Source organism: Anguilla rostrata, chromosome 7, assembly GCF_018555375.3.
Source record: "Anguilla rostrata isolate EN2019 chromosome 7, ASM1855537v3, whole genome shotgun sequence".
Taxonomy (NCBI): domain Eukaryota; kingdom Metazoa; phylum Chordata; class Actinopteri; order Anguilliformes; family Anguillidae; genus Anguilla; species Anguilla rostrata.
In genome coordinates this window covers 11,879,732-11,900,893 of record NC_057939.1, presented here as the reverse complement: position 1 = coordinate 11,900,893, position 21,162 = coordinate 11,879,732, and the positions used below count along the sequence as shown (strand labels likewise).

Genomic DNA, 21,162 nt, shown 5'->3' with positions numbered 1-21,162 from the left:
ATAGAATATCCTTATTTTCAAGGGCTTGCTGTAAGAGACAAAAATAAAAACAGAATAGTGCACAGTAAACAAGGGTAAAATAGAATGTTAGGACAGAAGGACAGGCAAGGTGAACTAAACAGGTAAATAACTGCAAGAGAAACACAATGAACCTATTGTTCCAATTGTGGAGCATAACACTGCATAGAACATTCCGACGAAAAAGTCACAAATGAAACGTAAGGCTACGCAGGATTCAACCTAAGTTAGGTTCAGTACTATTTCCAACAGAGGACATCAGTTAAAATTTAAAATTTGTTGTTAAACTCTTTAAGATATATGAACTTAAAAACTCAAATTAAAGATTCTTCCATTCATGATGTTTGGCCTAAAAATGTCCAGGTTGGGGAGCATTTTGTCTTGAACCTTGCAGGTTTCTGTTTTAATTAAGACTCTGCAAGAACAATCTACCATCTGCAGTACAAGTTGTTTTTAAAATTTCATGACCCCCAGGACAGGAAGGGATTATTTTTCCTGTTTACAGTGCCAAGAGTTCTGGGTTGTAATCCTGCCCAACTTTGTTAATATGACAGACAAGCAGTTAATTTATTGTGTTCCTTAAGGACTCTGGCTTCTAACAGTGAGGCAATAGGGCAGACCAGCACCCGCTTTGGCTGTTGTCCATTTGTTTGTTAAGATCACAACTTAAAATACCAAAACATATGGCATTAAGCTGCTGGGTTGCAGTCATCAAGTGGAACAATTTGAGTGTTTGTTTCAGGGGCTGTTGTTTTCTAGGCAGGAAGTTAAGTGTCCAGAGCCATTACTTAAGTATGATTAAGAGCTCAACCCGCAGCCTTTAAGCATAAAGGACAAGTTGGCAAGTGTGGCAGAGTGTACCAGCCTGAGCTTGTGTGTTTAGCACGGGGGGGCGCTTGTCTTGATGCTGCTTTTCGTGCTTAATTTATCCTCACCGCCTTGTTGTTCAAACTTGCTGTGTGGACAGTCTCCTGGCTTTAATATGAACTTATCAGGAGTTCCTTGTGTGTTTCTGTATGTGACCTGTATTCGATGTACGGATGTAGGGTAATTCAGCGAGGGGTGGAGGGCGGGGAGCTGTTCTGCCGAGCCTTTTACGATGTGAAATGAGTTTCAAAGATCCCGTCTGAGCTTCTGAGTTTAGTCTGGTTTTTTGTTTTGGTATTCCCACTGACTTATTTACCATTCTCGGTCGCTCGCATGTGTGAGTGTGTCGTAGGGTCGTCGAGGTCAGCCGCTCAGCTCGCTTCCTGCGCTTCTTTAGTGTTTTTTAAATAACGGACGAGGGGGAGCCAGCACTCTTTACTTCCACTGTGGGAATTGCAAGGAAGTTCAGTGTATGCTCAGGCAGACAGGAGAAGCACTGTGCCTTCGGTTTATACGTCCGCACTGCAGCTTGAGCAAGTTAAACAAGCGCCAGTCTGCCCCCCACCCCCCCCCCCCAGTTCCCAGCAGTCAAAACAGCAGAGACCTGGCCTTCACTACTGGACCATAAGGGCTCGAATCTTGCTTGCCTTTTCCTTTATTTTGAGCGCCCAGTTTGACACGGCGCCCATAGTATATGGCAGAGGTTAGAGATGCTAGCAGCCGGTACAGCGTGTTACGAGCTCATAATTTTGGGTATGATGCAGCAGACTTTCAGGACAGCTTTTTGCTACCGGTACTTTCCAAGCAGGAAATGACAGTGGAGAAACACTGACTCTGTACAAGGCTGAGCGACAAGCATCTGCAGAGGTGTTGATGGGAGGCGAAGTCCAAACACGAAAGAATTCAGCAAAAAGTGCATATTTCACACGGCCGTGCACAGATCGCGAAACAGCTGTGTTTGCTTTAGACCGCCATTGTGTGCTTTGGATGTGCAGAGCAGTTTCACAGCAAAACGAAGATGAAAGAAATGTAATTGCAGACTACTAGCGTTTTGATGGACGTCAAACTTTCCCTTAAAAAAAATGCAATGCTTACAGCAGAAAAAAGTACTGAAACTTTTATGGCTATTGATGTTCACAGTCACAGTCCAACCCCTTGGAAATGGAAACAGCGAAAGCAAGCAGAGAGAGAACTCCCACGTGTTCCCATACATCTGTACTCATTTTCGAGTGCTCTGTGGTTTGAGTGTTTGGGTTCTCGTAAAAAAAAAAAAAGTATGAAATGCATCACTTATATATGGTACCTTCACAAACTCTTGCCACAAATTAGAAATGATTAAATGTGCAACATTTTCAAGATACGAAACAATACGACTTTTAGGGGCTGTTGAAAAATGTTCTGCAATATCTCACCTATCAAATGCAATCCTACTTTAAACACAAATATTTTCCACTAGATGGAAGCAAAACCCCAAGTATATCACAGCAACAGCTCTGCGTACAGTTAAGATTTCTGTAGCAATGGATTTTAGACAAAAAATTATCATGGGAGCTTTCTTTCCATTATTTTTAGATATAATTTATTTAAATTCACATTTCTGTTCCTAAAATTCCATAAAGTTAGAAGCAGATGGGAATATTAACAGAATCAAAGAGCAAGCGCTAAATTAAGACTTAAAACGGCAAATCATTTTAAACTTCTGAAAGCATTTGATCCATTGAATAATAGACTAAACTAAGTCAATATTCATTTCAGTAATATACCTATTTAGTTTCACAAAAAAACTAGAAAAATAACCAGTGTTATTATATGGCACATTTGTATTAAACATTTCTTATGAAGGCACTTGAAATGGTGATGGGAGAGTCAGTCTTTAAAAAACCCCAAAATGAGGGAAGCTATCATGAGAGATCCATTTTGAGAGTTCATGAAGTCCTGAGCCAATGAAAAGAGACACTGGCTGGTACACAAGCCTTCATTTTTCTGAGTGGTTTGCTTTTACATTCTTCAAGTTCCTTTTATTAAAAAAAAAAAGAAAATAAAATTGTTGTAAAACTACACCATGCTGTCTTTTTTCTGGTGTGCAGTTTCCCAGTTTCTTAAGTAAAAACATGCAGCGGGACACTCCATACAAAAACACAAGATGGCAGAAGATGGGAACCAGTGACCAAGGCTATTAAATTACAAGAGGAAATTAGTGGCTTAAGAATTGCTCTGAATTTCACAATTCCACAACTCTTTTAAAAAATCATACAAAAACAATGAGGGAAAACATAACTTCATGTACGTCCCCATTATGCAGAAATCAACAGCATCATTTCACTATGCACTACTCTGTCACTTACAAGTTAAACATTTAAACAATCACAAAAAAGAATCCACACAGCATGCAGTTACTACAGTACATTTTCAATAGGTCAAGCCTGCCAGTGTTCTTCAGCTGAATTGTACATTCACTCGCGCTCTTGTATATTGTAAGGACAGTAACCACAGGTAATTGTCAAACCCTCATTGCCAATACAGCCCTGGCAGTAAAAGAATGCTACATTTGCAGCTGTTCATAAATCCAGAAACACAAGTCACACAAATCTGAACAGTACAGTGGACCCCACTTGGCTGTGAGAATAGAAAGTGGATGTAGTAATAAAAATCCGCAAGACAGAATCATTACTATTCAAAAGCGTTCAAGTATTCCACGTCATAATAATAAAGTACTCCACTTCTAAGAATAGTTTTCAGCATTACGCATTCACAGAATGAAGAATCTTTTGATTCCACTTAATTTATTTTCCTTTTCTTATCAGGACTATAAATGAGCTACAAAAAGCTGCATTTCCATTTGAAATCTTTGTATTCTCGTGCCTAGTCTACCCAATACCTTTTTCAACTTCACATAAAATGTTTAAGTAAACAAGATCACGTTAAGTGCCTATTCTTCAACAAGACAACTGAAAGAAAGGTTCTTCCTGCTAATGAAAAACATTGCTGGTCGGAACCTTTCAAAGACAGGGACAAAATCATTCAAAACAAGGGAGACGGAAAAAGAAAACTAACTGCCCAGGCCAGTTTGAGTGCAACTAAAAAATGTGAAGGAGCTGTATTTAACATTGAACAGGTTATCTAAAAATAACGTTGTTGTGTGATTGCTGCCACATCACATGATGTGAGTGAAATGGTTTGTTCATTTTGACCATAATTCTAATAAGTTGGAAATCCAGGAACATAGCTATAATTTTTCTCAGATAAAATGCATTAACTGAGTGCTTCAGCTGAGTAGACAATGCCACCATGTGGCTGATACTTTTAGCAAAGTTCATATCCAGCACTGCACTGCGGTTCCTTGCTAGAAATTCTCATTCCTAAGATTATTATTATTATGTGAGATAGTTTGAACCGTACAGTATTTTATAAACCCATTTTTTACATACCCTCACTTTCTGTTCCATTCATTTGAATGCAGTTTGCTCGAATATACCTCTTGTAAGAACAAAAAAATTTCTAGGATGGATTGTATTCTTACAAATGGGTTGCAGTGCATAAGTAAGTCAATTTGCCAATGGCAGACCCTACAGCTTTCCAATCTGTACTCCTCTCAGCGGAGGGTCAAGAGCTGCAAATTCTTTCCGCCATTTTAAAATTTAAACTAAAATATCCAACTATCTTGACACGAGATTCTTTCTTCCTGTCCAGTTTCTTCCAGAAAAGATGTGCCTGTGTATCATTTTGTCCATTTTGACAGACTCTAAAGGGGGGCTGTCCTTACTGTTGCCTCAGTATACAGAGAGAAAGGTGCTGTAGGGCTTAGAGAGTGAAAGACAGTGTGGTTCTCTTACATGGTGCACAGGAGTCAGTAAACTAGCAGCAGAACACGTCCTGCCTTATTGATCCTTCTTGTCTCCAGATCCTTGCTGGAGTTCCTGGTTCAAACACAAAAATAAGAGATAGGATTCAATGTAATTGAATGAAAGAAAATAAACACAGTGACACTGATGACACTGCAACAGAAGGAAAATCGAATGAACTGGATTGCAGGGTAAATGTCTTCTTTAATGAAAGACTAGTTGAATGAATTGGGCACTATTACTGTAATTAACAGACCAGTCCTTCCGTGTCTTTGGTTCAGCAGTACAGTTGAGACATGAGGAAAGCAGGGTCTGTGTGCATTTCTGAGTGCATGTGTGCAGCATATATGCATGTGGGGAAAATGTGTGTGTGTGTGTGTTTGGGAGGCTGTGGGGATGTGTATGTGTGGGTTTGTCCGGGAGGCTTCTTGGATGTCTGTGTGCGAGTGTGTGTGCCCGCGTACATGAGCGTGTGTGTGTGCTTGGGAGGCTGTTGGGATGAGTATGTGTGTTTGTGTAGGAGCCTGTTTGGATGTCTCTGTGTGTGTGTTTGTGTCGGAGCCTGTTGGGATGTGTATGTGTGTGTGTGTGTGTGTGTGTGTGTGTGTGTTTGAGTATGTATGTATTGATGTGTGCATGCTGTACCTGTAGTTGCAGGTGCTCCTTCAGAAGACGGTCGTACTCCTGAGTTAGGCCCTGTGCCTGTCTCCTCATAGCCTCAGCCTCAGCACGAGACTTCTTCAGCGCTGTGGAGAAACACCTTTCAGAAGAACACTCTACTGCACGTACCCTGAACACAGCACCACAGAACCTGCACATCAACACCACTCTTATTCCTCTGCATGTACCCTGAACACAGAACCACAGCACCTGCACATCAACACCACTCTTATTCCCCTGCACGTGCCCTGAACACAACAACGCAGAACCTGCACATCAACACCGCTCTTATTCCCCTGCATGTGCCCTAATGAGGAGGCAGTGAGGATTACCCACCATTCCCTGCGCCCTCCAGCTCCTGCTTCAGCTTCTGCACCTCCTTCTGGAGAGCCTCCTTCCCTTCGGCACTCTTCCTGTCCACCTTCTCCACTTCCAGGGCCTGGGAGAAAGAGTTCTGACCGTCACCTCCTTGCCCCAAACTTCAGCCTGATACTCCTTATCCAGGGTGCTTTCCTGAGCAAAGCTTGAGTTTTCCTTTGTGGTACATTATGCATTCATACAGGTAGATTGTCTTATTCTATATGCGCTTATGCACCCTATAGTCTGGAACAAATCCTGTGCTAGTGGGTGCCCTCCTGTACCCTCTGTCCTCCGTGGACATTGCAGTATGGGGCTGATTACAACCACCATCAGACATTCCGAGTTGGGTAAGGATAGGGAAGAAAGCAGCAAGCCTGTACTTGTTAAATAATACATGCAGTCGCATATTAAACTGAAGCAATTTAGGTTAAGCACCATAACTCACTGACCCAACAGCGTTACCCAAACAGGATCTGAACCGATGCAATGACCACCTGGCAACGAGCTCAACCCATTCACCACTACACTACAGTTCCAGAAGGAGAGAGTCAGTCATCTTTTAGGTAGTCCGCACAGCCTTCTGCTCTACCGCTCACCTGTTTTAGGTGCTCGTTATCCTCCATGTACTTCTTGGCTGCGTGGTTGGCGTTCTCAGCTTGAGTCTGCAGAGCCGCCCCCGTGCCAATGGAGGCGGCCAGCTGGTTTATCAGGGTTACGACGCGCCTCATGACACTGTGAGGACACACACACAAACACAAACACCAGCTCACAATGTTTACGCTTCAGGGGATCAGGGGTCACGTGACCGTGCGGAGGACAGACTCACAGCCAGAGGAAGAGGGAGAAGCCGGAGATGTAGAGGTTCCTCTGGGCTCGGAACAGCTTCATGTGCAGGTGGTCGAACATGTTGGGGTGCAGCTTGTCCTCTTTGTTCGCTTCCGCCCCCGAGTACTTCCGAACTTCCCGCACGGCATCTACGCGGGAGAGAGAGAGACAGGAAGTGAGGAGAAATGCTTTAGAGCTCCAAAGGGACCTGCCACACCTAGCCAACAGCAAGTGACAAGAGTCATTCCCACAGAAAAACACCAATTGATTACGAACGGATGGAGTGTGGAGCCTTTTCATAATTATATTCATGGAATCTTGGCTGCCAGCCACCAAAGACCCATTAAACACGGGATGGTACGATGTGAGAATCACTTGCGTTTGTCTATGATGCACACAGTGGCGGAAAATGCATAGATAATTCTCCATTCGTTCATGAAGTTATGAGCCAATGAAAAGATATACTGGCTGGTACACATGCCTTCATTTTTCTGAGTGGTTTGCTATTACATTCTTAAAATGAAAAAAACAAAAACAAAAAGAAAATACTTGTAAAACTACACCATGCTGTCTTTTTTTCTGGTGTGCAATTCCCCAAAAACTTTTTGTCATCTGGATTTCAAAACAGTGTTAGCCACCCAAGTTTACTCACCAAGGAAAAGAACAATGAGAATTATTATCATTGTGAAAAAGCCTTTGTTCCAGTATGGTGCAACACTATCCCATATACTGAACTTGAAAACTTTCTGCCACCTGCAAAACAGAACACATTAAAAACACTTCTTCTCAGTCAGAAGTATGCAGATATGCAAAGATGTTAAAATTATGACAACCTGAACATAATTCATAATTCCTTATTTCTTTAATTGTACAGACAGTAAAACAAAAACTGCTTTTCAATTTTGTGTGTTTTTTGTAGTTTTAAGTTTGCAGAATGTTTTAGTTATGGAAAGAGTGAAGGCATGGTTGTCATGGTGCTGTACCTCTGAGCTCCTATGAAGGGCAAACAGAGGATTAGGATGATACCAATCTCCACATAGAGGAAGAGTGCCACTACCGTCCACTGGAGAGTCATCTTTGTGAAACAGGTCTCCTGAAACAGAAAAGGGTTGTAGTTTTGCTGAACATTTTTGCATGAACATTTTCAAGTTTATGCAAACTTTGGAAGCAAATCAATATCCTGTTTCAGGGAATAATGAAGTTGCAGAAGATTAAAATGCAACGTTATCAGATTCAGTAGTGCACTGGTGTAGGGCCACGGGAAACAGCGAACGCACGTCTAGCAATCAAAGGAAGTTCTCTTAACTTTCCTTGCGTCAGTATAACAAGAGGGCCAGATGGTAGCAGCTGTCAAAAATGGAATGAGAATAATAACGCCGATACGCTGTCACGTGACACAGTTTGCCAATCGTTTTGCATTCTCGACTGACTCGACTGTACCATGGTCCATGGTTCTGTGGCTATTTTTAAATTTCTGTAACACTAGCCAACGACGAAGCCTATGTTTTCAAATGTAAACGGAGATAATTCACAATGACAAATAAATGAAACGTTCTTTGTCCACAAAGAAAATATCAGCAAAATATTGACAAAACTTCTAGTTACTCAGGGACAAGGTACGTCAGACTAGTTATGCAGCAACGTAATGACAGATTGACAACGAGCTAGCAATGAGCAAAGACCGAAGTGACTTGCTAGCCAACACACTATTGTTATTCTTTTTATTTTTAAGAGGCACACTACGTAACTAATCATTAACAAATAACCTTGCTAACATCCCTTTTTAACTATTTTCCTGAAATATGAGCAATGCAGTTACCGGCAACGCTTCAGAATCAGAAGATTACGTGCGACACACCTCCAGATGCTCGAAAACGGTCTCGTTCTCATTACGTCACACAGCGTGTACATTTTAAGGTTAAATTTAAATCAGAATGCTTATAAAGAAATACAATAACGTTGGTCAACGTAACTCGTAACGTTTAAAAATGCACACAAAATCCTAATTTATATGTTTTATGTTGATGCAAGGGCTGGTTAAGAACACGTATTCCATTCCACGGGTCATGTCCTTTAAAGAGGACTGACAATGTTGTTAAATGGAAGAATTAAAAGCGGTCATGACAATCGTTACCATTATTCGTGAATTCAATTTATATGCAAGCTAACAAATTATTTTGCACTTTTGCAGTGAATATTTTTGAATAAATGTACAGGTATTTACACCAACTCTAGACAGATTTTGGTTGACACCCATTACAATTCATGCAAATAATGTTTGAAAATGACTCAATTTAGTGTAGTTTCCGAAAACTACAATAAATGTATTTTTCTTTAAAAGTTAATATGTTTGTATTTGCATAAGGGTAACTGAACTATAACATGAGAAAAGAGAGCCCCTATATCACATTGTGGGGTGTCCTCATACATTTCTAATAAGACCTTTTTACATTTGGGTGTTCACACAATAATGCACTGACTCCTTATAAAACTATATCTCATGTAATTTCATTTGCAGCAAAGATCACAAGTGTGATTGCAGAATGTAGCATCACCCCGAATAACCCATGTAACTGCATTATTACCTAGAATGTGAACACTGTCTTTAGCTCAGTGACCCAATTGTATCTCTGGCTACTCCTTGCAGATGGTGCATTTTGAAACCTGCAGCAGACCAAACTACAGCTTCTTGTGCCATCTTGTGTTCCTTTAGGTATTAGGTGTACATGTGAGACAAATCACAGCAAGAAGGTCCTGGGTTCGAATCCGGCCTGGGCCTTTGTGTGTGGAGCTTTTGTGTTCTCCCCGTGTCCGTGTGGGTTTCGTCAGGGTACTCTGGCTTCCTCCCTCAGTCCAAAGACACGCAGGTGGGTTAATTGGAGACTCTAAATTGCCCGTAGGTATGAGTGTGTGTGAATGGAGAGTGTGCCCTGCAATAGATTGGCAGCCTGTCCAGGGTGTCTGCCACTTGGCCAATGGGACAGGCTCCAGCACCCCCCAAAAACCCTGCCCAGGATAAACGGGCATAAATAATGGAGGAATAATAGCAGATATATACTGTATTATGAAATGCTGCTAAGGAAATGGTTCCGTAGCACTGATTCAAACAATCAATTTTTCATTTGGACTCTTTATTTGATAAAAATTTAAAAGTAACGAGAAAGGTAAAATCACAGTCCGCCCAACTCCCAAGGACGTATCACGAGCCGTAGGTGTGGTGGAGGTAGTCAATGACAGCCGAGGTGCTGGAGAGGGCGTTGAACACCTTCCTCTCCGGCTGCGAGCTGATGCGTTCCATCATGTAGATGAGGTGATGATGAAAGCAGGTGAAAGGCGTCCCGTGTGCCAGGGCAAGGTCCACCCAGTCCCAAATGCACTCCAGGGGGGTCTCCTCGTACCCCGCAAACATGGCGGGGTTAGCCAGCAAGCCCCGTGCAGCCATCACTCCTGATGTAGGAGAGAAGAATAACAACAGGTATATGAGCTGAAAAACTATAACGCCGGCTTGATCAGGTCACCCTTTCTTACAGGCTAAAACATAAACAGACACAGAAACAGGTTTCAATATGATCTGATATGGTTTGCAGGGAAAACTATAATGCTGAAATTATTGAATGCCACTAAAAGGTTTCTCTGATTGAGACACCTTAGGTTCAAAGACAGAAATATACTGAAACCCTTCTTTATGTGTTAACACAGAGCTAGTGCATACCATCGACTCCTGTCAGCTCATGGGTAGACTCCACATCTCTGAGGTTCTTGATGTCACCGTTAGCAATGACTGGGACAGACAGGCTGTCCTTGATGGTCCGTATTGCGTCATAGTGGACCGGTTGATGACGCTCCTCTGCTGTACGGCCATGTACGGTAACCCAGGAGACGCCGGCAGCTTCTGCTTTCTGACACAGGTCCACTGTGCGCCTCAGATCCTTGTGGATTCTGCCATTATTAAAAAATACAAAAACAAAGAGTGGATAAACGTCATTTTTTGATGTTGCATTCAACACACTAAACTAGTACTGCTGACACAAAGATTAACAAAACATGATACGTGAAGGCTAGAATAGAAATACTGGCCTTAACGTCATATAAGTCTAGCCATCGCACATTCATTTGACTGTTAGATAAAATGTGCTTGATAACTGACGTTCAGCATAAATGCTCACTGGAAAGCCGGTTGACTTAACCACACAACGCCTTTGCAAACCTTGAGAATAAGTTATCTGCAGAGTGGCCTTGCTTTGCCTTGCTGCAAATGCCAAAAATTACCTTATCTTGATGGACACAGAGTAATTGGGGTTGTTCACTTGGTTTCTGACCAGTCGAACCATGTCTCTGACCAGTTCAGGCTTGTTAATTAAGCACGCACCATATCCTTCAGCCATCGCCCACCTGGAGACAGACAAACAGTATGCGCCATGTTTATAGTCAAGGCTATGCAGTGTCTATGTGACATTTCGTTCAAATTTCATTTTTTACTGGTTCATTCAACTGGGAATTCACACTTGCTCTGCTAAACTGCTCTTCTGCATAAAACGTATTACAGTAGTTTAGTAATATTTGCTATAATGGAATTATAACAAAAGAAGAAGAAATCAGTCTGTCCATCCTGTACCATGCCGAACGGTTGAAATAAAATACGAAATAAAATAAAATAAAAACACTTCATCCATTAGACCACCTTGCATTACCTGTGGCTGCTAATACTTCAAAGTTTCTATATTATATAATTTACACAGTATCCTTTGGAAACGGTACTGTGGAGTGATCAAGAGATAAGGCAATGGAGGAGCATAATAAGGGATGTTCTGTGGACCTGTGATTTGATGAAGATGATCTTACCTCTGGGGACAGCCACAGTTCAGGTCTACCCCATCAGTGAATGGGGAAACCACACAGGCTGCATCAGCCAGAGTCTGAGCGTCGCTGGCAGCAAACTGCATGATCAGGGGGCGATCCCCTGGGAAGGGAGACAAAATGCCAAAAACATGTTACCTCATGGACCAATATACTATTTGTTCCAGCGCCCACCTTACCTTTAGCGCTGGACGGCTGAGAAATATTCCAATTAAAACTCAATTCTGTCTTTCTGCATGACATGAAATATTAAAATTGACACCTTTCATCAGAGGTCCTAACTCAGTAAGGTAATAAAAGATCACATACCACTCGATTGATCTCATGACTTTTACCTCTCTGACACAACCAAATTCCCAGACTGGCTCTCTCTCAAAACGGACAATTTAATTAACACTTGTTTAACTTAAATTCACAAAAATATTTAAGATTCTGCGCCAAACATATTTTCACAAGACAAATTTCCTTGAGAGTTTGTGTTGCAAAACTGATTAACAACTGAAAGACAAGTACAGAATCTTACTCTGGCTGGTTGTAAATTCACTGTCTCTGGCTTTGACAGATCGCATGAAGTCGGCTGCAACTACCATCGGAGTGAAGCATAAGTCACAGTCATATTTTCGCACTAGAGATCTGAACGCCAACCTGGAAATTAAGAATAAGGGTCATAATGTTAATCAATGAATGTCCTGAAATTGCAAGTGTAGCACTCGCTGCAAAGCCACAATACTGTATTCCTGCAATGTAACTTACTTTGAGTAACGGACCATCGGGGCGCATATTTTCACAACCTTGCCTTTTTCAAACATATCCATGATCTGTGTTGATTCCGTGCTGGCGTTCATTTTCAGCTATTTACACCCGTGACAGCGTATGGAGACCTGCAATAGAACAACAAGTATTTTTGCAATCCATGGAAGAACAGCAGCTAAGGACCCACACGCACTCCGAACACAAAATATGAGCTGGTTCAGCTAAACAACCCTCTTCGCAAGGTGTGTGCTCACCAAAAACTGATACTGTGTGTAATATCACACAACTAATTTAAAGCAACATTTCAGGTTTGTAAGATGCCTTACCATTCGCGGTGTCCCCAAGCTAGGTAGGTGAATATCATTCACTTCGTTTGAATATATTGCCCATCGTATTCGGATTTATTAGGTATAGCAAGCTAATTCCATTTCACGTGTACTAAATAACGATAGAAAGCACTAGCTTGGTTCAGGGATCTTCCGTTAACACACACAGGTTTGAGTATATCATTTAGCCGCTATTTAAAACTTTAACAAGTCAACTATGACAGCAGGCGTTATTATTAAGACATACATATTAGACCCACTCTTTTAAAATGTCCAACAGACAAAAAATTCAATATTTTTAAAATGTCATTTCAGGTCCACGACTGCACACTTGGCCATAGCGTGTTATCGTGGGTGGGACTTTATGACCCTTGACCTGCACATTTTTTTAAATATATGTTTTAGAAATATGTTTTCTAGAATATTAGAACGGATTTTATACTAAATTTAGATTTTTATTTTCATTGAATATTTTGCGAATGTAAAGTATAAATTTGGGGTGTTTAAAAGCTATTAGGATTTAACTTCCTGGCGCTGCAATTTTACGTCATTGTGATGAAGTGGCCAACATGGAAGGAAGTAAAGAGATAGCTTCATCGAATGCACTTCTAAAAGATGGTAATTGTATCTTTTAAGTATATTCGTTTTCTTATTTAATATTTTAAAATTGTATTGGTATAGTTGACGCCATTTCCGGTCTCAAGTTTGATGCATTATTCAATGCAGTTGCTTATTTAAATGCTAAAATTAACAGGGAGCCACTTATATTAGCTTGCTAGCAAACCAGCAGGCTACCTAAATGGCATACGACAGCTACTAATTTAGTTGTAACTAATTTAAAGAAGTGTTTGCTGCTTGTTGTTGCCGAAGTGTGTGCGTTTGTGCCGCCCTGTCCACTCGCCTGTCTATTTTGGTGTCTGTCCCTGTCTTCTATGTGTCTCGAGGTCAGAACACTCTATTCAGTGAATCCGCAGCGATCACTTTGCTGATTATAATGCTTACTATGTTATCCGTAGATTTTAATTGCTGTCATCTGCGATTAAATTATTGCAGGAGATCGCTCTCCTCTGGACAGAATCACCAGATAGATATCACAAAAGTAGATTGTATTATCACTACAAATGCAACTGAGACAGAATTATTCAGGGGAGTGTAATTGTCAAAATGGTTCGTGTTAAATTTTATGTCCAATGTTGTAATGTCTTATATCTGAATGCACTTTTAATGGTGATTGGTTAAATATCGTTATTAAAAAATATATTTCAGGACCCTGAACCTGGATTACTTGATTTAAATTGGTAGCATTTGTGCCCCTGATTTTAAAGCATTGTCATACTGTAGCATTGTGGGAAGGGGATTCAATCTAACTCCTAAGAAAACTGTTCTCCAACTAATGTGCTTTGCTGTTTTACTTCAAAATGCAAGTTGAATAGACATTATTGTCATAAAAGGAAAGAGAGAAAAAGAAGCAAAAAGCCTTTGACTCAAGCTAGATACAATTCTTAGAATGAGGGTAGATTTAGCCCACTGAATACATGCCTGATAATAATCCCATCTGAAGCATTCTTTGGTTCTCTCTCAGAATGCTATGTAGATTTCTGCACCGAGGACTTTGATGTGAAAACCTACACTGCTCAGGCCATTCACCATGCGGTCATCGCCGAACAGCTGGCCAAACTCGCCCAGGGCATCAGCCAGCTGGACAAAGAGCTCCACGTGCAGGTACCTGTCACTGTCTCATTCATGCATCTTCTGTGGAGCTTATTTCTTTCTTTCTTTCCTCATTGTATTTGGTTTTCAAAAATTTTTGTCTATGCCATTGAGTAGAAGGATTTTTTTCTGGTAGGGGCAAGGTATTTTCATGTTAAACAACTACTTTGAAATAAAATTTTTGGAAAAGAAATGGGGTGACAAGTAGTGTACAGCCATTTTAGCCATTCCCAGGCTTATTTAAAGCAGCTTAGTTCACCAATTTGAAGCTGGTAGCATCCAAATTAGTATGTTGAAAAGCATGGTTGGGAATGGGAATGTGGTTTCCTCTGTTTATAATATCCAGTTAACATGGGTGGCTTGCCTGCTGAAAACTGAGTGGGCATGTAATGATGCACCATTCTCACCGTGCCAGTGCAGCTTAGTGGAGCTTTTTTTTGTTTTTTGTTTTTTTAGAAAAATGGAAAAAAAATAATATAAAATATCCTTTTTTCAAGGTGGTTGCTAGACATGAAGACTTGCTGGCTCAGGCAACGGGGATTGAGTCCCTAGAAGGTAAGTTTTCCTTGCTGTTTGGCAGAAAGTTTTTTGGATGTTTTGAACATTTCAAGGTTTTTCATCATTGGTGCTTCATTGCTAGAGTCAAGGACAGTACAGGCAGTTTCAATATCTTGCTTTGTAAAATGCGAAGGCAAAATAGCCTGTGTTCTCTTCAGACAAGTTGGGTGCAGTGTTAGACATTTGCCTTTGGGTTTTATTTTATGGGTGTGAAATATTTTACTCACCATCACTAAATATGGTGAAATTTACATATATTCATGATTATTCCTTAACCCTCCTGTTATGTTGCGGGTCAAATTGACCCTTTTTAAAGTTTGAAAATCTAGGAAAAATACTTAAAATTATTTTTTCAGTATGAAACTTCTTCTACTGGCCTTAATTAGTGTAATCAACATTTTAAATGAAATGGTTCATTTCATGTATTGCAAACCCCCCTGTATGGGATTGACCCGGAACATTTTTGCTGTACCTAAAAATGAACAGAACAGGAGGTTAATTCTATCACACACAAAAAAGCAATAGTGAAGCCACCACAAGGTGGTGCTGTGGTATTGGGGTTTCGCAGCCTCCAATGGATTATGGTTTTGAGAACCTTTTCTAGTAATACAGAGACACAGAGTATAAAAGTTCTCTTTTCTTTTAGCCTTTCACTGAGGTGGGTTAAACCGTTCTGAAGTTTAAATGTGCTTTAATGTAGGTAAAAAGCCAGAATGGCATGCAGTGACGATAAATTATTGCCATTTTTTTACTTAAGTAGACGATCATTTATTTTGCATTCGGTGAAAATGTGGCCATCCTTTTGTGGTGAATGAAATCCTAAATACATAAATTGTGGGCTGCTATTACCTCACCTGGTACTCTACTGTACCCACTGCATTAGACCTCTTCTCCCCAAAGGTGCATATTTGTCACACATCAAATGAACAATGTTAAATGACCCATAACATAGCGATGCATTTTTCACCCATCCAAAATCCACAACATAAGCAATAAGTAGTGAAGCAAAACTCTTGTTGTCTTTGTCTGTTCTAGTTATTGAAAGTCTGAATGGATCTCTCTCTTTTCTTAAAATGTTCAGGTGTGCTGCAGATGATGCAGACGAGGATCGCTGCACTGCAGGGTGCTGTGGACAGGTACGAGTCTATCAGCCCAGGGGAAGCTCGCTGAGACAGCCAGAGATTATCCTAAAATCAGCCCCAGATTCCTGTGCATTAACACTTACATTGGGTATGATCATTTGTTTGAAATCAAGTGGTTTATTTGTTGTTTTCTTGTCATTTCTCTATGCAGGATAAGGACTAAAATCGTTGACCCGTACAATAAGATTCTGGCCCGGACTGACCAGCTGGCCAGGTTGCAGGTAGGGATGAGTTTTTTTTTTGAGGGGGGGGCAAAAGCTAATTCCTTCCACCTGCGGTAGACCTGCGTCCCCCAGGGTGAAAGAATACGGAATTGCCGCTGAATTCCGTGTCGTTTTGGCTCGGTCACCCCTGCACCCCTGGCCCGCGCCTGTACTCTCCCCAGCGAGGTGATTTCCATGTTTATTGGATGGGAAGTCTGGAGGAGAGAGCCAGCGCATTTCTTTGGCGGATTGAGCCGGGGCTTCTTTTAAACGGCGAGGGAGAGAGCCCCTCTCACAGAACGGGGTTAGTTTTGATTGTGTTTTTATTGCCTCAGACACTGCAAAGGCACATATTGACAATGTGGTGTCACCTTGACAAGGTTTCTAAGATACGCAACATTGCTATTGGAATAGCCGGGGTAGTTCTCCTGTAAATTTGCAGTATAACATCAGTGTCTCTCTCTTGACTGACTACATTGTGTGTCTTTTAGCTGCCAAACCCTAATTGCACTAACTCATACGAAGAGTGAGTAATCGTGAATTATACAAGTGTTCGAGGGAAGTGTTTTCAGTGATGAAATTGTTAAGAAATTTAAGCAATGAAATGTCACGGGAAAGCAGCAAATGGCTAGTAGTAGTCCCCGCATAATCAAAAATAGACTCCCGTGGCTCTAAATCGGGTTATACGGCGGCTACATCACACGTCCATTAGATTTCTGCGGTAATGAAACCTTTATGTGGCATCTTTGCTTGTGGAAAATTATGTATCTATCTTGAGGTATGACATGTTTATTGAATTGATTTATTGAAGCATCGAATTACGCGAAGGAAAGAGCTGTGTCATTTACTCTGTTGAGAAATGACCTTGTAGTTTTCCGACAGGAGCATCTGAGCACCTCGGCTTTGTGTAATTTACTGGTCCTTTCTACTGATAATCATGAATTACTACTTGGACAGGGTACAGCTGTAGTCCAGGGACTCAAGCGAACCGTCTTTTGAGGGTAGTCTCTACCTGCGCCTACTGTGACATCATTGCTTAAGCACGAACCACTGTCAATATGGTCCATTTAGAAAGATCAATAGAAAGCAATCTGGTGACTCGCGTGTAGCGAGTTTCATTTCTCGCCCCACCCCTTTGAGTCTCTTGGCCCAGTGAGAAACCTTACCTCATGTCGGGGGGGGGGGGGGGGGGTGGGGTCTCGGGGGGTCTCCTGTTGCCAGGGTGTCAAGGCAGGTCCTGAATCAAATGGAAATTTGCACGCCTCTTAATCTGGCTGAATTGTGTTCTGAGGTCAGGAGGAGATCATTAGATGTTAAAAGACATGTGGGTTTGTAAGTGTCACGGCTGTTCAGAGCCACTGTCTCTGTCTCCTCCTTCCTGGGTGCTGCGGGGGACCTTACTGCACACAGAATCTCCACACAGAGGCACAGTCAGTGTTCCGTCCCTGAGATGGAATGGCTGCCGTGGGTCGGTCGCAGCTGTGTGTCCTTGTAGGGACGCGCTGTGCCGAGGCCATTTCATGTCTGGATTTGATGAACACAGGTGAACTCTCACCTACTGGGTCTGCGCTCTGAAGGCCGACAGGCATTTTGGTTTGGATTCAGGAATGGAGGCTCGTGTGTGATGGATGAGTGATTTCCCGGGTTGATCTGCAGTGCGAAGGTGAGAGGGCCTCTCAGGGATGTGGAAGAGGGGGTGAGAGTGTGGGGGAAATGGCAGAGGGCATGAGGTAGCGTGCTGTGACAGAGGTGGGTGTGAGGGTGTAACATAGGTGGAGTTGAGGGTGTGAGGGTCTAGCAGGGGTAGAGATGAGGGTGTAACAGGGGTGGAGGTAAGGGGGGAGATGCAGGGTGTGAGGGTGTAGCATGGGTGGAGATGAGGTTGTGAGGGTCAGCAGGGGTAGAGGTGAGGGTGCTGTGGCAGTTTTGCTGCAGTATGTCAGGGATTAATGAGAGGAGAGTGGCGGTGACATGGTGTTAGATTAGGTGACTGGGGGGGGGGAGGGCTGTCCTGGGGGTGGAGACAGGAGAGATGGGTTTTAGGGCTTACGTGCGCAGTTGGAGCCAGCTTGTTATTTACTGCGCTTTCCCCGCCCCCCCCCCCCCGCGTGCCCTTGACACAGGTTCCCCCAGCTCTGCGGGGTTTGGATGTCATTCCGCCTGCGCGTGAGCCAACCTCGCTAATCAGTCACCGCGTTCGCCAGCCCGGGGAGCCGCTCCCCGCCCCCCGCCCGCACAATAGCGGGCACTCTGTCACTCCCCGATAAAGCCGTCAGTTTGACACGCGCGGGCATGGGGGGGGGGAGAGAGCGCGCTGGCGCACATATGTAGCCTCTCAGCACCAACCAAAATACTTCTGCCCTTTCCCGTGCCCTTCAGAGACCCCCCCCCCCCCCCTTGCTGAACGAGCAGTGCCCGTCCAGCGCCAGAGCCAATATTTATATTCCCTCTGCTAATGGAAACGCTATTAGCATTCTGCGTTTAATTGCTAATGGAAGCAGTGTTAGTATTCCGAGCTTAATGAAGTGTTTCCTACAAAATGGTTCACATTTATTTAGCGGCGGACTTGTAACAGTGTCGAAAAGACGTGTTTTCGGAAGGGAAATGTCCTTTGTTTTTCTTCGAACGAGGTGGGGGGTTTGTTCTCTGAGCGCTCGGGTCGGGTCCGGTTCGCCCGCGTGGCGCATGAGAATGCTCGTGGCGCGCTGGAAGGGGCTTTTTAAAAACGCATCGGCGCTGCAGCTGCAATGCGCAGCGGTGACATCACGGTTTCTGCATTCGTTTATTTTCTTTCTTCGTTTCATTATTAAATGCCATCGCAGCTTGCTGCTTCTTGTCCACAGTTGGTCTCCTTATTGTTTTTATTTGATTTTTATGTCAGGCTGATATTCAGGGTAGGTTAAAATAACTCATAAATTACATATTACCCATTTATACTTACGGGTGCATACTGGAGAAATTCAGGTTGAGTGCTTGATTTAAGTGCCCTCTTCTGGGAATAAAAACTTAAACCCTGAAGTTTCTGGCCTGTTTCTCTAGTTTTCCAACCCCTTTGTAGACTGTATACTCACAGTGAAGTGGGAACTTTGTGTGAATAACAGTTCATAGGGACAGTCTCATTTTCTCTACATACTGTCAATGCATGTTTGAATGAGTTGGACTGCAAGGTTATGTGTGTGTGTGTGTGTGTGTGTGTGTTCATCCAAAACAGTTTTTGTATTCAGGGGTCAATGACGCTAAACTAAAGCAAATTTCTGTTGCTACTTTTATTTTTCTTCAGGCCAAAATTGCCAATTTTATGACTGAAAAGTCTACGCTGGAGTGGCAAGGGTTTTTGTGATTGTGTACCCATGCTGACAGCCATGTTTATTTCTTTTTGAAAGCTTTTAGATTGTTTTTTGAAAAGAAAATGGTGGCCTCTTTGAGTTTTGCAGAAATTTGACAATAAATGGGGTTTTGTGTGAAATGTGTGAAGAAGAATGGGTAATAACATGAGTGAAGTGTTGACATTGTTCCTTTTCTTATTGTACTTTTGTTTTCTTGTGATCTGATTTTGTATGTTTTCAGTGTATAAGTATGCACTTCATTTCTCTGTGTCCTTGGATAGAAACATGATGTTCTATAAGGGGATTTAAAAGTCAAAGTAAAGCTAAAAAAGTTCTTGAAGTCTTCCCCTTCCTATCCTGTCTCTCTCTCATTCTTTCTTTAGGTTGCCAGTGAGTGGCAGTTAATTTTTAATGCTCATTTTTTAGTCATGCAGTGCTTATCATTTTTAGTTGTTGTGACTTAAAGAGGAAAAATGTCTGAGATGTAATGACTGTGTGTTGCCCCTCTGTCTCTTTCTGTCTCTCTCTATGTCTCTCTCACACACACACACACACACACACACACTCACACACTCTCTCACACACACACACACACACACACACAGGTAGCGTGTGACCTGCTGAGGAGGATCATCCGGATCCTGTACCTGAGCAAGCGTCTGCAGGGCCAGCTGCAGGGGGGCAGCCGTGAGGTCACCAAGGCGGCGCAGAGTCTCAGCGAGCTGGGTGAGTCTGAATTTGCCTGTCCTCCGCCCCTGGTCCTGTTCCCCCCCACTGCGGGGAGGGTCCCGTGCCTGTGTTCGGGAGGGTACAGGGGTGTGCTATCTGATGGCTCTCGCACTTTACCTGTTGGAACAAATTGTGGGCTTCTGTTACCTTTTCCTAACATTACATCAGCGTCCATATATCTGTGTATTTCAGTTTTTTTTTTTTTTTTTTTTGCTGTCTGTGACCTGATGGCTGATGGGAAATCAAAGCTGCTTTTAAAGACTGCCCTTCCTCTCCAGCGCTCAATGAAAGTGCGATTGATTTCGGGGTCGGGGGTCTAGCACGGGGCTCATTTCTGTGATGTGTAACTGGGATCGATGGCGAGGGTCAGTGAAGGTCACAGGGGTGAAGGATGTGGAGGTCAGGCCCCTGGGCCCGCGCGTTTTCTGTTTGTCTGTTCAGTCGCAGTAGCTGTACCTTGATGGCGCTCGGATGCACTGCGCAGAGTTACCGCTAACCGGTGAGCTGTGCGTGCCTGCGCATGAATGTGTGTGTGTGTGCGTGCCTGCGCATGAATGTGTGTGTGTGTGCGCGCGCAAGTGTGCACACCTGTACGTGTGTGTGCCAGAGTGAGTGTGTTTTACTCCGAAGGCATTCATCTTGGTTTAGCTGTGGGGTATTTTTAAAATGCACAATGGGCTCTGCTTTTGAAAATTGACTAATGTACGACCCAAATGTGCCAAAATGGCTGACCCTGATTTTCAGCAAAATACCTTGGGAAGTTTATGTGGGTTTGTAGGCCTCTGGAAGAGGAAGGCTGCTATGAAATTCAGTTATTTATTTATTAATGTATTTATTTGTGAGCTGAACATGGAGTTGGTTACTTTCCTTTTGTTTTTGATGACAGTGTGGTGATTACATGTAGCAGATGAATAGAGAGATCACAGTGAGCCTTGAGTGTGTCTGAGGTCAGTGTGCAGGGGTGGTTTTAGTGATGGCTGTATTTG

At 42.6% G+C, this 21,162-nt stretch overlaps 1 protein-coding gene and 1 pseudogene across 1 annotated transcript in view; one reads left to right on the top strand and one right to left on the bottom strand.

Annotated features, from left to right (window-relative positions):
- Window positions 1-2,393: 2,393 nt before the first annotated feature.
- On the bottom strand, window positions 2,394-12,885 carry LOC135259013 (uncharacterized; annotated as a pseudogene).
- An 87-nt stretch (window positions 12,886-12,972) lies between these two features.
- The window catches only part of cog5 (component of oligomeric golgi complex 5), a 128,470-nt gene continuing 120,280 nt past the window's right edge, over window positions 12,973-21,162 (top strand). Inside the window, exons 1-6 of the mRNA XM_064342813.1 lie at window positions 12,973-13,126; window positions 14,091-14,230; window positions 14,716-14,773; window positions 15,858-15,912; window positions 16,070-16,139; window positions 20,053-20,173. Of these exons, the coding sequence (XP_064198883.1) occupies window positions 13,078-13,126; window positions 14,091-14,230; window positions 14,716-14,773; window positions 15,858-15,912; window positions 16,070-16,139; window positions 20,053-20,173 (493 nt within the window). The 5' untranslated portion in view covers window positions 12,973-13,077. The remainder of the gene's footprint in view (window positions 13,127-14,090; window positions 14,231-14,715; window positions 14,774-15,857; window positions 15,913-16,069; window positions 16,140-20,052; window positions 20,174-21,162) is intronic.